Here is a 15339-nt window from a genome sequence, read left to right on the forward strand (position 1 = left end):
GTCCACATTATACGTCAAAAGCCCTCGTTGGACATTTACTAAAAGTTTGCCTTCTCTGTGTTGCTCTCAGTGATCACACGCTGTTGGACACTGCAGATATAAATTCTTGAGAGCATGGCCTCTGTGTCTTTTTGACATGAGCTTTCTCTCCTGTGTGTGTGTATGCGTATGTGTGTGTGTGTGTGTGTGTGTGTGTGTGTGTGTGTGTGTGTACGCATGTTTGGAGGTGGTCATCTTTTCCTGTTTTTTATTTTTTTTATGTGAAGCAGTTCAGCACCTCTCTGCCTTCCTTTGTTTCAACGTCAGAAGACATTAAAGGGAGCGGGGACATGCCAAAGTCTGTCCCCTCTCTCTGTCACTGCCTCTTGTGCGGAGTGTGTGGGTGTGTGTGTGTGTGTGTGTGTGTGTGTGTGTGTGTGTGTGTGTGTGTGTGTGTGTGTGTGTGTGTGTGTAGGGGGTGTTCTCCTCTGTGTGACATTTGTTTTTTTCCTCTTTTGAAGACCCCCCCCCCCCCCCCCCCCCCCCCCCCCCCCCCCCACTTGATCTTCCTTTCCCTTAAGTGTGTATCAGCATGTGTGTGTTCCTCCGAGCACTAATATGTGTGTGTGTGTGTGTGTGTGTGTGTGTGTGTGTGTGTTCTTTGCTCACACTTGGCTCAGTTTACACGCCTTGTGTTGTGCAACCGAGAGCTTTTTAATGATTCAATTACAATTACAATAGGGTCAATTAAGAGATTAGGCGGAGTGTAGAGGCACGGGCAGCTCAAAGAGATGAGGGCTGAATGAAGAGTGGAGGAATGAAGTTGGATTTGGGATTAAACTACCCCCCCGTAACTCTTTGTGTCTTGGTGTTTCAGGCCTTGAGGGGAAACGCTCTCCTCTTCATTTACTGATAATCTCCTTTTTCCTGTGGCAGCCTCTTCTCTATAAATGGGTTCTTCAAAGCTAGTTAAACAATGTTCCTCAACCATCATATCAGCTCATTGGACAGCAGCTGCAAATGATGACAGTATGAGGACGCTGTTACTGCCAGTAGCACATGAAGGCCAAAGATATGCACGGATTTATGAGATAAGACTTAGTAGCAGTTTTAGTGGGTGTCTGCATGTTGTATTTCTTGGACCGTAAGGGACTCGGATGATTATTTTTGGCTGTACCTGCACACAGTCGTTAATAAAAAGAGCTAATCTGTGTCACTGGGTCATGAATTACTGGCCTGTGCTCTTGTACTCTTAATGCCTCTGGGCTGTCTTTCCTCAACACTGTCACTTTCTCAATGCTGGTGAGAAAGAAATTACACTGTGAAGCCTAAACAACCTCTGTGAACCTGAAAAGTCAAGTTCAGTCAGTGTATAATATGTTTTTGGAAAAGCAGAGGTTCTTGTAGCTGTAAGACAAGACAATAACAATGGATCTTAAACCTTTAACTTATATTAAATAATAATAATATGATAATAAATAAAGTACTACTAATGAGAAATTATTTCAAAAGGACACAAGGATGCATAAAAAAAATCAGGAAATAATAAAAAACAAAGTCACACTTAGCAAATGTCAACAGAAATAACTTATATTAAAATAATAATAATATGATAATAAAGCACTACTAATGAGAAATTATTTCAAAAGGACACAAGGATGCATAAAAAAATCAGGAAATAATAAAAAACAAAGTCACACTTAGCAAATGTCAACAGAAATAACACACAAAAAGCGATAAAAAGTACATATAAAAGAACAGATGACACAGGACACATAAAATAATGAAGAAAAATTAAGAAAAGGTTGTCACTGAAAAAGTATTTTGCATGTTGCTTATACACAGACTGTAAGCCAATAGTGGTAAATTTAAAAAAAAAAAACCCACAATGTTTTAGCAACCCTGATCAGAGTGCTATCCATGAATTTACCTGAAATAACTTGATAATCAGATTGAGATTTTTTGGGGTTTTTTTTAAATATGGAAATTGGAAATTTGAAACCACAACTGTGTATGTTTCCACATTAGTGTGATCTAATTTGGTGTTTTGACACAGAGTGTGCCAGAGAAGTGACAAAATGAACAAAGGCCAAAGCAAAGCAGATTTTTAACACACAAACAGTGGAGTGGTGAGGTGGTCAGAAAGAAAGAAGGTTTCAGGTTACAACCAACCCTGCAAGTTAGAGAATTTGCACTTGTGTGCTTTGTAAATTCACAAAAAAAGGACAAAGTCTCACCATTCTTTCTCATTCACCTAGGCCTCTGACCGCCTACAGACTCATCTTTTGGGAATGCACACATCACAAATACCGAGGCGTATCAGTAGCTCTAATGTGGACTCATGCCTGGTGAAAGCAATGTTCAGCAAAAGCATATTTCCGCAATAACAGTATATGTATAAAACCACAGGAGCAAATTCAATCCCGGGATGCTGATAGGTGGACTCACCATCTTGTGAGGTTCAGTGGGTCATGCTCCAACTCGTCTCTGATTGTGGTGTCACAGCTTTCTGCCATGTCTCCACCACACTACATTAATTTTGGCCAGTGATGACTCTGAATCATTAGTACATCTCATATGCGTTCTAAACTATTTGTCAAATATCCTACAGTGTGCTAAATGTCTACACTAGCTGCAAAAATGTGGTTGAGCGGACATATTTTAAAAGACTTTCAACACTGAAACCAGGTAACTGCACCGTTATTAGGCTAAACACTGAAGTACAGGGTTAACCATTTCAAACCAGGATAATTATATATTTAAAATTATGTTACAATTATAAAGTTTCAAGCAGTTTTCCCAGGTCATTTCCTCGTTTTTTAGTTTCATTTTAATTTTTTCCATTTTTTTATAAACTAATTTTATGGCATTTTTTTGTACTTTTTACTAATTTACTACAAATTTGTCGGCATAAGATGTGTTTGAGAAGCCATATTGGTTCCCAGTGTTGCATTCAAGCGCCCCAGTATGGAGTTGGGAGACTCTGCAATATCAAAAAAGGGCAAAAATAGAGAGCTGGTTTTATTGACTGTTGTAAAAAAGAAAGGCTTTATTGTATGTATGATGATGAATGGGAGGGACAAACCCAGATTTAACAACCTGTCCCGTAAACTCACCCCTCACCCCACACTCTGTAGACAAAGCCCAACTCTGTGACCATGAAAAAAACAACAAAATATTGCATGAATGCTGTTTTCCAGGTTTTGTCCTAAACCTCGCCTTGAATTACACATTGTCAAGCGCAAGTGTGTGTGAACTGTGACTTCCTGAGGATTTCTTTTATACTCTTTTGCCCCAAATTTCTCCAATGCACCTGAAACTATTTGAGGATATGTCCAGGATTTCAGGTTTTGTGAGTGAACTTGTGCGAATGTGTGTGTGTGTGTGTGTGTGTGTGCAGCCGTTGTCTGTGTGTGCCTGCTATTTTTTTTTTTTTTTTTTTTTTTACGTGTGTGGTGCTGCTGTTTTTTTATGGAGCCATCTCCTGGACAGTAGCCTGGTTTTCACAGCCTTTTCTTTAAGAGGCGCTGCCAATGACAGGAAGGACTCCTCCTCCTGCCAGGGCAGGAAGGCAGGAGAGGACAGAGGGGGGAAGAGGGTTATTAGTGAGGGTTGAGCTGGGGGGGGGGGGGGGGCAGGGGACGGGGAGGGGACGCTGGTATTGAACTTAGAACAGCTGATGAAAGGGATTGTCACTCAGATCTCCCCCATCTCCTCCCTGCTGTCGTGGTAATTACTCGCTCAGCATATTTGAGGTTGTGCCCCCCCCCCCCCCACACACTGTTTATCTGCTCATGAATTACAACAGAGTACAGTCATTCTAAGCATGACACATGCATTTTGTAATGAAAAGTACAGACGGCGTCATGTAATCAGAATTAAATGCATAGGTTGCATTAACCCTTTAAAACCTGGAGCGACATCACTTTTCATATGCTGCTTTCAGACGCCTTTTACAAGTATTTAAACATTTGAATTCTGAGCAAAATGGTTTATTTCTTTAAAAAAATATGGGAGAAAAGGCAATGAGCAAATAGACAAGAAGTGTTCCACAAATTGTGAGAAATTTGCAGATTTAGGAAATTATTTTTTTAAAAGTAGGGAGAAAAACAAAAACTAGGATAAAACTTTTTTTGAATTATCATAATTAATTATTTGAAATTATCTAACATATTAGAATATTTAAGCGCTTTTTCAAAGGTTATTTCTTTGTTGTCGTTTTTTACTTTCTTTTATGTGTGTGTGATGGGATTTTTTTGTACTAATTTTTTTGGTAATTTTCCTTTACTTTTTATTAATTTATTTGGGCCATGTCTTCTTTCTTTGCTAATCTAAGTCAAGCTAGTTTGCTCAGGTTTCAAAGAGTTAATGTTGTCCTTAAAAATTCACTTAGATTGTTTTCCTCCTCTGTCCGTGCACAGTTTCTGTGAGTGTTGTCGCACTCAAAGTCACACTGAAAACCCTTTACACAGTCCAGCTGACCTGTGGCCCCATGTAACAGCCCCCCCCCCCACACCACACACACACACACACACACACACACACACACACACAAATTCACATGTGCACGAACATTCCACAGTATGCTGCTGAACATTTTGTGAGGGGAGAGGTTATGTAAAAACTGAATTTGCCATCTAGATTAATCTCTTTAGGACACAGGGCGAAAAAAATATGTGTTAAAACTGTTCCTCTGCTGAGTCTGTACCATGTTTTTACAGTTATCTTAGTCAAGAAAGTATCTCTCATATTTCTGGTTTGGCTCAAAAAATCAAACAAGTACAAATAAAATCTTTATAGCTTTGTAATAGTGCCACAGTCCTTATGGCATTATCCTCCACTCCTCTTTGGAGACCCCCAGGCCAAAGTCTAGTTCAATGAGATGTACGATGTTGGCAGGCTGAGCCAGGCTGCGGGCCGTATAGGCCATATGTCACACTGTGTCGACCACACAGCCACTCTAAGAAGAATGAAAAGAAAAACAGTGTAAAACAAACCACCAGCTCACTCTGTGCGTGTGCTCAGTGTACTGCAGGATTTAAAGAGCTGCTGCTCGATGACACGCAGTGTCAATCACAGCGCTTTCCTTCACACGCACTCGTTAATGCAGTATGACAGATCAGCTCTGTCTCACTGAAGTCTGTTGGCACATTATATCATTTCTTGTTAGTATGAAATGGTTGACTGTGTGCATTTCTTGTATAGCAACAGCACAAACAGAATATCATATAAAAAATAGTATGCATTGTATAGAAGTAGTACACAGAATGGATTTGGGAAACAGCATGTGTTGAGAGCTTCAGCTGTTCATGTTCATGTTACCTAATTTTAAATAGATTCTTATATATTTGTAATACAGGGTTAGTAAACTACTAAGGACTGATTTTTTTTTAAGTGGGGTTGTATGGGGTACTCATTGCTCAGCATGCCCCCAGTTTGGAGAAGCAGCCCGGAGTCTGACATGGAAGCTGAGCAATGTACTGCTGTGGATGGGACAGTAACAAAATGTATTTTCATCCCCTCAAAAAGTCCCATCTAAAAAAAAATATATATATCAGTTTAAGTGTATGCTATATTGAGAGTATTTTCCCTGCTTAACCTTCATTTCAGATAAAGGTTCTAACTGAAAAATGAAGCTTTTTCATCGCCCTTTTCAAAGCCAGACTCCACAGAGAAAGACAGTGATTTAACACCACTTAACACAGGGGATGCTGGTCTACCACTGCTTTAATCAGTTATTTTGTTTGTGTTATTTTGTAACTTTGGTGTTTAACAGGGTTAGCTCAGATTCACCAAAGTCACACAATAACACAAACTATCTAACTGATTAAGGCAGCTGTAGACCAGCTGCTCATTTGCTAAGTCAGCTAAAATGACTCTTTTTCTAAAAAGAGTCTGGTGGCATTGGTGAGAACATAGAGGGGGAAGTGAAGCCGGTAATGGCTTTTCAATAGCAACAGGCTTTTACATGTAAAGTAATGACAATACTCTCAATATAGCACACAACATATCATTTTTTAAAGATGGGACTTTTTTAGGAGGCTAAAATAAGTTTTGCTGCTGGCCCCCATTCATAGCAGGTCATTTCTTAGCCTCCATTTCCCACTCCAGCCTGCCTCTCCAAACTGGGGGTGTGCTGACTGAAATCTACTGTATACAATACACCTACTATGCAAAAGTATCCCATACAACCCCACTTCCAAAAATCTGAACTATCCCTTTAAGGCTCTCAGGCATCAGAGCTGATAAGGAAGGTGTCTGCTTTCAGGGGGGCTTCTGTTGTCTAAACAGGGATGTGTTGATCTGACAACAAACACTGAGTAAACGGGAGAGGAGGGAGGTGGGAGAGACACAGAAAAATGAGTAGATCAAGCAAAAATGATGATAAGAAACGCTATCGTGCAGTGGAAAAACACCCTAGTTTTCCACCATCTATTTGTTCTGTGACAGGTTTTATTAATAGTTTTGGTTGGAAGTGAAGCTTTACATAGAAGATTAATCCAGCTAGCTGATGAGGCTGATTCACACACGAGTCACCTTGTCTGTTCTGCGTCCAATAGCCCTGTGCTGATTGATGTTGTGACACGCTAAGGGGTGAGTTGTAGGTTAAGAAGAGAGAGGTATTTTTTTCAAGCCGAGACTCTGAGGCTGAGCTCAGTTCAGGGTGATGACAGCTGCTTGACAGTTTTTGGCTCCTCTCTTTCTTTCTCCACGCCAGGTAAAGTTCCCCCTCCCTCTCCCTCTCCCTCGCGCCGCCTTCAGCTCCAGTGTCTCTCACCCTGTCTCCCTCCGTCATGTTTCTGGGAGTCACGTCCCTCCTCACCCGCTCTCACCACCCTCAGACGGTGTCAGTCACTACCTCTCTCCTGGCGCCAGATGCAGCGTCTCTGTTTCAATGGGAGCTATTTTTCCACTTGTTCTCTCAGGGCCACTTTTACATTGTCAGTGTTACTATATAAACAGAAAACAGTGATCGCGTTACAGTGCCACTCATTCAGCTCCACCTCCCTCACCTGGGCTCTAATGCTCCTCTAACTGAATACATAATAGTATTTACCTCCTGCCTAACAAGCAGCTCTTTGTTTACTCATAAACGTGTGTGAAACGTGATACGCTGAATAATTCCAGCTCGCATTGTTGGAGAACAGTGCTTGTTATTTACAGCATTTTTAGGAAAAATGTATGAAATAGGCAGAAATGGCAATCTGATAATCTGTTTTTTTATTTGACAAGATAATGCTGTTATATATGTTTACTAGTATTTTTGTTTGTTCTTTACAAATACATTGTATTATATGTTCAGAATAAAGTATATTCAGTTCAATAAACCATTAATTACACCATCAGGGCTACAGCTGAAATTTATTTTCTAAATTCATTTAACTGCCAGTTGCTTTCTGACCTAATCCAAAAATGATTTGGTTCTTTAAAATGTCGGAAATGTCACACTTTCCTGGAGAAGCAGCCTTCAAATTGTTTACATAGACCTAGTAAAAAACTCAATCATATTAACCGAAATATCACAGTAGACGAAAAAAACAACAAGCAGGAAATCCTCACAAGCAAGAAACTGGAAGCCAGGGGCTCAGTGCATTCTCGAAGCCTTGGATCACACAGCAGAAAAAAAGGAAAAGAAAAGCGAGGAAAAAATCCACAATGGTCTTTTTATCATCACTACTGATTGTATGGGCTGTTGGGCCTTTTTTTTTTGCTGTTGAAAAATAACTGTCTGTGTGTACGTCTCCTCCCAGAGGAAAATGTTGCTGCTCTAACAGTCTTTTCTTTATTTTATCAGATATAAATGATCTTCTAATTTGGACTCAGTTCTTATCAGTTTCTTCTAATCTCCTCATTAGGAGAAATTAGGGGCAAAAAATAAATCACCAGCAGTTCTTTTTACTGTGCAACAACAAGTCTGAAAACAAATAAAATACACAGAGTTGAGACTTGAATTAGATGACTGCGACACATTTCTAGAATTGTGCAGGATCATTTATAAGCTATTAAGTTTTCTTTTGGATCTAAATGTTATCTCAAGAGCGGATTATTTCAGACGAATTAAGAGAGAGGAAAAAGTTGATTTTAAGATCTTGATGTAGCAGAGACGAAGGCTAGAGGAAGGAAGAGGAAGGCTATTTACTAGGAGCTAAATTTAAGAAATATGAAAAAATGGTCAAAACTCATATTGATGTTATATTTAGCCAGTTATGCCAAGGGGAAATAAGCTTTATTAAGAAGAGATCCTATTTTAATATTCCTTTCCTCTGGGTTGTACATCCTGAAATTGTGATAAATAACTGGTCACAAAAAGTTAGCAACTAGGAAACATTCGCCATATTCACTAGAAGAAGCTTTGTTGATCTAACTGATTTTTTTTTTTTTTTTTGTTTGCAACCACAATGTTACAAACCATTTTTACCTCATATCAAAATTTAAATTCTTTCTGTCACACAGTGCACACATCTCCATCTCTGATTATTTAATAACACTATTATGAAACGCACCAGCTGGGAAAAATACATGTATTATAAAGCAAAAGTAAGACATAAGCGTCGAGTACAGACAGCTGAACACAGGCTGCACAGCCAGACTGCCAGTTGTTTGCGATAATTTAAATGTGGGAAATAGAGGGAACTATTTAATGTCATGTTGCTACAACATGTCAATGTTTTTGTATTACAGAGTGTTGATAATATTTTAAATGATTGTAATATTGCTTAGACCCACTTAGGGACTTGAAAACAACTGAAATGTAAAAATGCGTTCACACGTGATGTCAAAGTTAGCGTCCAATGGTGTGGTGTGTTTTGTATTCCCATTTCAGATTTATGTCACTAGAAACAGTCTCAGTGATAAATATGCACTCTTCTATTATAGATTTGCACATTTAGGCTACATACCATGTGTCAAACAAGTCCATCTGTGAGGGTCAATCTAAAATATATCTACATTTTTAGTGAGAAACAAGGTTTTATTTTGACTTTCTTTTAATATGTATACATTGAATAATAGTGATTTATTGTTTGATGAAGTGCTGCTCAGATACACGGGATGAAGTCACTAATGATTCATTGAATTTCCAGTTATATTTCAACGCATTTCTGAACTTTAAAGCAAGCTGCTGGTCATGTAGTTAGTAATGGCCTTCTTCAGTCAAGGTCAAAGTTAAATGGTCAAGATTTTATTTAACCTCTCGGCCACTGGGAAGTTTCTGTCCTCGGACTCACCTCCTTCTTTCCCTTTCTTTCTCATTTCATTTTGCCCTCTGTGTTTTTATTAGATTATTCCTTTGTGCCTTTGCCTCTCTGTTTTTTGAAACCTTACCACTCTTGTTAATGACAGGCTGTGGGTTCAGGTTGGGGTTGCTGCGGTGGGGTGGGGGCCACATTTGGTTCAGTCCTGTGCTATCCATTGAAGGTGACAGGAGGGGCTGTGACTTTGGGGTTTTTGACCCCAGATTCTTTATTTTTACTAGGAAGGGATTCAAGGATGGAGCTGTTGATGTGAATAGCTGCCCAAGGTGACTGGATCCCAATAAAGAGGCCGTCAGCCTGGCCGGGGGCCTCCTTCCCATCCCAGACACAACCTTTATAGGGCCGCTTATGAGCCTGGGCAACTATTAAACCCCGTCCAGCCTGCACTGAGGAATTTAGGGCCAGGAAACAAGGGAGTGGGGGTGGGAATGGGCAGAGGGAGGTGAAGTTGGGGTGACTGAAGGTGAAAGTTGAAAGGCATGTTCGCAGGAATCTGGTTGTTCTTTAGTCATCACCTTCAAATGTGTACCAGGCAGGTTTTGCCCTTTTTATGCTTTAAGAATTAAAAGTTTTAGTCCGGTGGTTCCTAACTGGTGGGTCGTGGTCCAGAAATGTATCATGGACCACGAGTGATTCATGAATGTGTCAAGTTCATAAAAAAAACACACTTTATGTTGAAGTGCAGTGAATCTTTGGCACAGAGCTTTTGTTTTGAAGTGCCATTTCTGTTTATTCTCGCAATATGTTTTATTTATTTGTGTTCTAAGCCAACATGGTGTTTGAAATTTTGTGAAATAAAATTGAGTGTGTGGTATTTTATGGATTTGTGGACCCTGAACTGATAAGAAAAGGAGAAATGTGGACTCTATGGGTGGACCAATTGGGAACCACTGTTTTCATCAGCTAGACGTTCTTGTCTCTGCGTCTGCTTTACATTGTTTGCGTCAAACGTTTTCATTAGCGGCAGCTGAGCGACTTGCGCCTGTGGCCGACAAATGGTGTTATACAGTGTGCCATTTTCTTAAGCGAGAAACAACAGAGGGGAGACAGCCGAGTCTCATAAACATCCCGCCTCTGTTTGTTCACATGGGGCTGGAGGTATAACGGCAGGTCTGGTTGGACAGCCTTTCAAATAAAAATGCTAGCTTCCGCATGTGTGCGCTTGCGCGTGCACACAAACACAGATGCAAAAACTCAAATGTCAGTCAAAAAGTCAACAGAGGTATGCTGCTCCCCCCACTACCCAGTAAATGGAGAAGCCAATCAAATCTCAGCTGCCAATCAGCATTTTATCAGCAGGGCCATCTGGCCATCAGCTAATTGTGTCTCTTTTAAGTCCCTGTCAATCAGCAGTGTCCCCCACTCTCCCTCCCTTTTCTCTTAAAAATGTCTGCCTTTGAGCTTGCCTTCTGGCTCCGAGGGGTGGCCTGCATGGGGTTGGGGGTTGTTTGTTGACCACTCTCTCTTAATCAGTCCTATTAGCTTTCATCATAGTTTCAAAGACTTTAAGGACTTATGTAAACAAGATGTTGTGATATAATAAGAGTTTCTTTTTTTTTTCTTTCCTTCTGCAGCTGTGGAGACTCAGAGCACCAGCTCGGAGGAGATGGTGCCCAGCTCCCCTTCACCTCCTCCTCCTCCTCGGGTCTACAAGCCTTGCTTTGTGTGCCAGGACAAGTCATCTGGTTATCACTACGGAGTGAGCTCCTGTGAGGGCTGCAAGGTAAATGAAGCCAGAGACACCTGAAGAGTTTACAGGAGATGCATGAAGTGAACACAGAAAAGACGCAGGGAGAAGCTGATGCTCAGCTGGAGCCTCACAGATGTCTGCTTCGCTGTAATGTTTGCTTTTGTCACGCTGCCCTCTAGTGTATCCTTACTCATACTGCACATTATCAATGTAGCTAAGCTGAACATCATGCTGATAGCGAGAAGCAAATGATCACTGCATTTAAATTGAAGAAAGCTGTTGTTAACGGGGCACTACGCCCATTTTCAAAATACATACATGTTATGCCCATGCTCTAAGACGGTCCAAAAAACATTAGTTAACAAGAATAACTATCCCAAATTCAAAAACCAGAGTGCTAAATCTGAAGTATGATGTTATCAAGTGTTTAGTCTGGAGATGCTCCACTGACAATGTAAGTTGAAAGCTGTATTATATCATTGGTTCCCAAATGGTCCAATCACAGGGTCTAGATTTCTCCTTAGTCATTAGTTCCATGTCCACACATAAGATAAATTACCACATATTCAGTTTTAACTGAAACCAAAAACTGCATGTCAATGCTTCAAGATCAGTGACATAAAAATTCTGCAAAGGCACAATGTGTTTATAGGCTTATTAATACTCACATGGCAATAAAATAGTTGCTAAACAGCAGGAAACTGCACTTCAAAATAAAAGCCCAGTGCCTCAAATTCAAAATAATGAGTGTTTTTTTTTTTTTTATAAACGTGACATGTTTTCATGTTTTCCATTCAGAATGGACCTGCAACATCATCACAGCAAACACACACACTTAATCCATGCCACACAAGCTTATTTCAGACAACGTTTCAATCGCGCTTGGATCTTCGGCAGGTTAAATGTTTGAAAAGATAAAACCACACCTACATTTATACATAATGCACACCAATAGGCTGATGAGCTCTATGGTGCCTCTATTCTGGATCAATGGATCAACAGACCGAACACCTAACACTGGCGTCCCTAAAGCCACTCAAAAACAATTCTCTGAGGTTAAACGAGAGCATTTTTTTCCTGTCATGAAGCAGTGTACAAGAGATTTTCTTTCATTACAGGGTTTCTTTCGGCGCAGTATCCAAAAGAACATGGTGTATACCTGCCACAGAGACAAGAACTGTCAGATCAACAAAGTGACCCGCAACCGCTGCCAGTACTGTCGGCTACAGAAGTGCTTTGAGGTTGGCATGTCCAAAGAAGGTGAGAAGAAAATATGGCCTTCTGTCATTTTGCTATAAGCTAATGGAGAGAAAAGGCTTTTTATGTTTGTAACCATGTGCCTGTGTTTGGCTGTAGCGGTGCGTAATGACAGGAACAAAAAGAAGAAGGATGTAAAGGAGGAGGTGGTGCTGCCAGAGAACTATGAGCTGAGTGGAGAACTGGAGGAGCTGGTTAACAAAGTCAGCAAAGCCCACCAAGAGACCTTTCCATCTCTGTGCCAACTAGGAAAATACACCACAGTGAGTTTGTTTTTAATGCACAATCCAGCCCTAAACACTCCACTCAAGCTCACCGCTTTGCCAGGCGGACAAACACTATATGGACTCTGCACAGCCACACAGACAAAAGTGTCCCTCTTTCTCTCTCCCAGAATTCAAGTGCTGACCACAGAGTACAGCTGGACTTGGGCCTGTGGGATAAGTTCAGTGAGCTGTCCACTAAGTGCATTATAAAGATTGTGGAGTTTGCCAAGCGGTTACCAGGCTTCACTACGCTCACCATCGCTGACCAGATCACCCTCCTCAAATCTGCATGTCTCGACATCCTGGTACCAACCACATGCTCCTATTACCCCTCCTTTTTAACCAGCCCCCCTCCACCTTCCTAACGCTTTCTCATTTCTGCTTAACTTGTCTCTACAAAAGACAAATGATTCAGCACAGCTCCCAGTCGTTTTTTTTTTTTTAATTTAATTTCATCCTCATTGTACTAACTGCCCACTTTTTCTGTTTTATTTTGTGACTCTTTCCTTTTTAGATGCTGAGGATATGCACTCGCTACACACCAGAACAGGACACAATGACCTTCTCAGATGGCCTGACATTAAACAGGACTCAGATGCACAATGCTGGCTTTGGCCCGCTCACAGACCTGGTGTTTGCCTTTGCTGGTCAGCTGCTGCCTTTGGAAATGGACGACACTGAGACGGGTCTACTCAGTGCCATCTGCCTCATCTGCGGAGGTATGGTTGTTTTGCAATTCCCTATCATTTTGCCAGCTCTTCTACCATTTCTTTACCTATCCACTCTTTTTTTCTTATTGTTTAAGACCGTATGGATCTGGAGGAGCCACAAAAGGTAGACAAGCTGCAGGAGCCATTGCTAGAGGCTCTGAAGATCTACACCCGCCGCAGACGCCCAAACAAGCCTCACATGTTTCCCCGCATGCTGATGAAAGTCACAGACCTCCGAGGAATCAGCACCAAAGGTCAGCTGAGGTTTTACTATTCCACAGATTAGAATTAGGTCTGGGTGACAAACCATAATACTTTTCCAAAATGTGTCAACAGTACTGAGGATCAAAAATGGTAAAATACTTAAGTTTGCATCAAATATGCAGCCAGATTTAGATAGGATTAAAAAAAAAAAAAATAGACAAAGGAATGCCTCAAAACAACAATTTAACATTGTTTTAAGGTCAGTACCAAAACAACCGTAACCAAAAAATATCATATTTGTCCTAGTGTCAAAGTTCAAACAAGTTTAAGTCCTATATGGAAGATGAGTAATTGACGATTAAAAAAGATAAACATGAAGACACACATATGCACACACTTTCTCTCTCTCTCTCTCTCTCTCTCTCTCACACACACACACACACACACAAAATTAGGCGTATATGTACAGTGCCAACCATGTGTTGGATTTTACAGTGGGAATGTGTTACCTCGGCTACTGTATTTGCAGAGCACAGAGGTCAAAGAGAAAGTGATCAGAAGCATTGATAGTTCAGTGACAAAGTTCACAAACATCACAACAAGCAGCTGAGAGCACAGCAGCTGAACATTTCACTGATTTTTTGGGGCCTTTTTAGTACATCAACCATCAACAACAGCACTCCTCCACAAAAAGTCAAGAAATTTTAGTAAATAAGATACAAGAGAGCTGCAATAATTATCAACAAACATTTCCCAAAAAAGGGCCAGCTACAGCAGCACACACACAGTTTACCCACAAAAAAACAAACACACAATGACACAGGTGCTCCGGGTCCACCTGACTCCAAAATAATAATCTTTGAAACAGGGGCACGGCAGCCCAACACATACCCCAAATCCCCTTAAAAAAAAGCACTTGTACTCACCTATTTGAGTGGTTTTCTCTGACTGGTTAGACCTGCAACCGGAAATATTTAAATATGACGGTTATCTAATGCTAGAAACAGCTAGCATCTGCTAGGCTATTACAAGTAGTTAGCTTTCCATAATAAATCATAAGCTGGCTATCCACTGGCAGAGACATTTATTTATTAGCAGCCTAAAACTTAGCCCACATAATACACGTATGCCTTGTCTTAAAATGTACATCTAATATAAAAGCCAAATGTTACAATTATTTAGAGCGTTGTTATCTAGCTTGCTGCTAACGTTAGCTTACCTGCTACATGTTTGTTGACACACACGGCGACGAGGGGGGTTTGTCCGTGAGCTGGCGACTTTTTTTTTAAGAATCTAATTTAGGGCGCGATAAAACTTTCTCTTCCTGTTAATTTCGCTTCTTCCAGTCTTTTCTTGCAACCGCTATGTGTTTGAATGGCCTGAGTGCTTGCTGGGCAGCTTGTCTCTGCTGTTGACAGATTTTGCGCTTTACATAGCCGGAAGTGTCATCGACTTGTCACGTGATCAAATAAAGAAAATGATCATTTGACTGAATGGTTTTTAATAGTTTGTTGATTTTTTTTTTAGTATATGTAGAATAAGCATATAACTTTGCTGAAGTTGGTTAGTAGTTTTTTCATACCATAATAGAGATAGGTTTGCATATTTGAGGGTCTATATATTTAATGGAAGTCAAAAACTAAGGGATTGGGTTTTTCTTATAAATTATATGTTTTTGTTAAAATAATAATGCCTTTTTGCTAGGGTTTCACTCTCGCTCACTCGCGCCACAGACCTTGGCATAGTTGCACTGCCTGCGTTTCATTCCAAAATTAAGCATGAAATATTTGAGTTGATTGTTGAGAAATAAATATCAATTTATGTAACTGAATCCTAAGAATCATGCATGAAAAATGTTCTTTCAGAGAGATTATACCATCATCTGCATATGAAAGCACCAAGAGGCATTTGATTTCGTCAAATGGGAAGAAATGAATCAGTTAGTGATTCTAAAAAAAGTGAAACATTGTGTGATAGGC

The 15339-nt window shown here is 40.4% G+C and overlaps 1 protein-coding gene across 3 annotated transcripts in view; it reads left to right on the forward strand.

Moving 5' to 3' along the window:
• Window positions 1–15339, forward strand: part of LOC121953106 (retinoic acid receptor gamma-A-like) — a 43098-nt gene that overhangs the window by 24587 nt on the left and 3172 nt on the right. For all 3 annotated transcript variants that reach the window (XM_042500055.1, XM_042500057.1, XM_042500058.1), the window contains 6 exons: window positions 10808–10956; window positions 12042–12183; window positions 12280–12443; window positions 12575–12751; window positions 12961–13165; window positions 13252–13410. In XM_042500055.1, the coding sequence (XP_042355989.1) occupies window positions 10808–10956; window positions 12042–12183; window positions 12280–12443; window positions 12575–12751; window positions 12961–13165; window positions 13252–13410 (996 nt within the window). The remainder of the gene's footprint in view (window positions 1–10807; window positions 10957–12041; window positions 12184–12279; window positions 12444–12574; window positions 12752–12960; window positions 13166–13251; window positions 13411–15339) is intronic.

The sequence above is a fragment of the Plectropomus leopardus genome, chromosome 2 (assembly GCF_008729295.1).
Source record: "Plectropomus leopardus isolate mb chromosome 2, YSFRI_Pleo_2.0, whole genome shotgun sequence".
Classification (NCBI taxonomy): Eukaryota; Metazoa; Chordata; class Actinopteri; order Perciformes; family Serranidae; genus Plectropomus; species Plectropomus leopardus.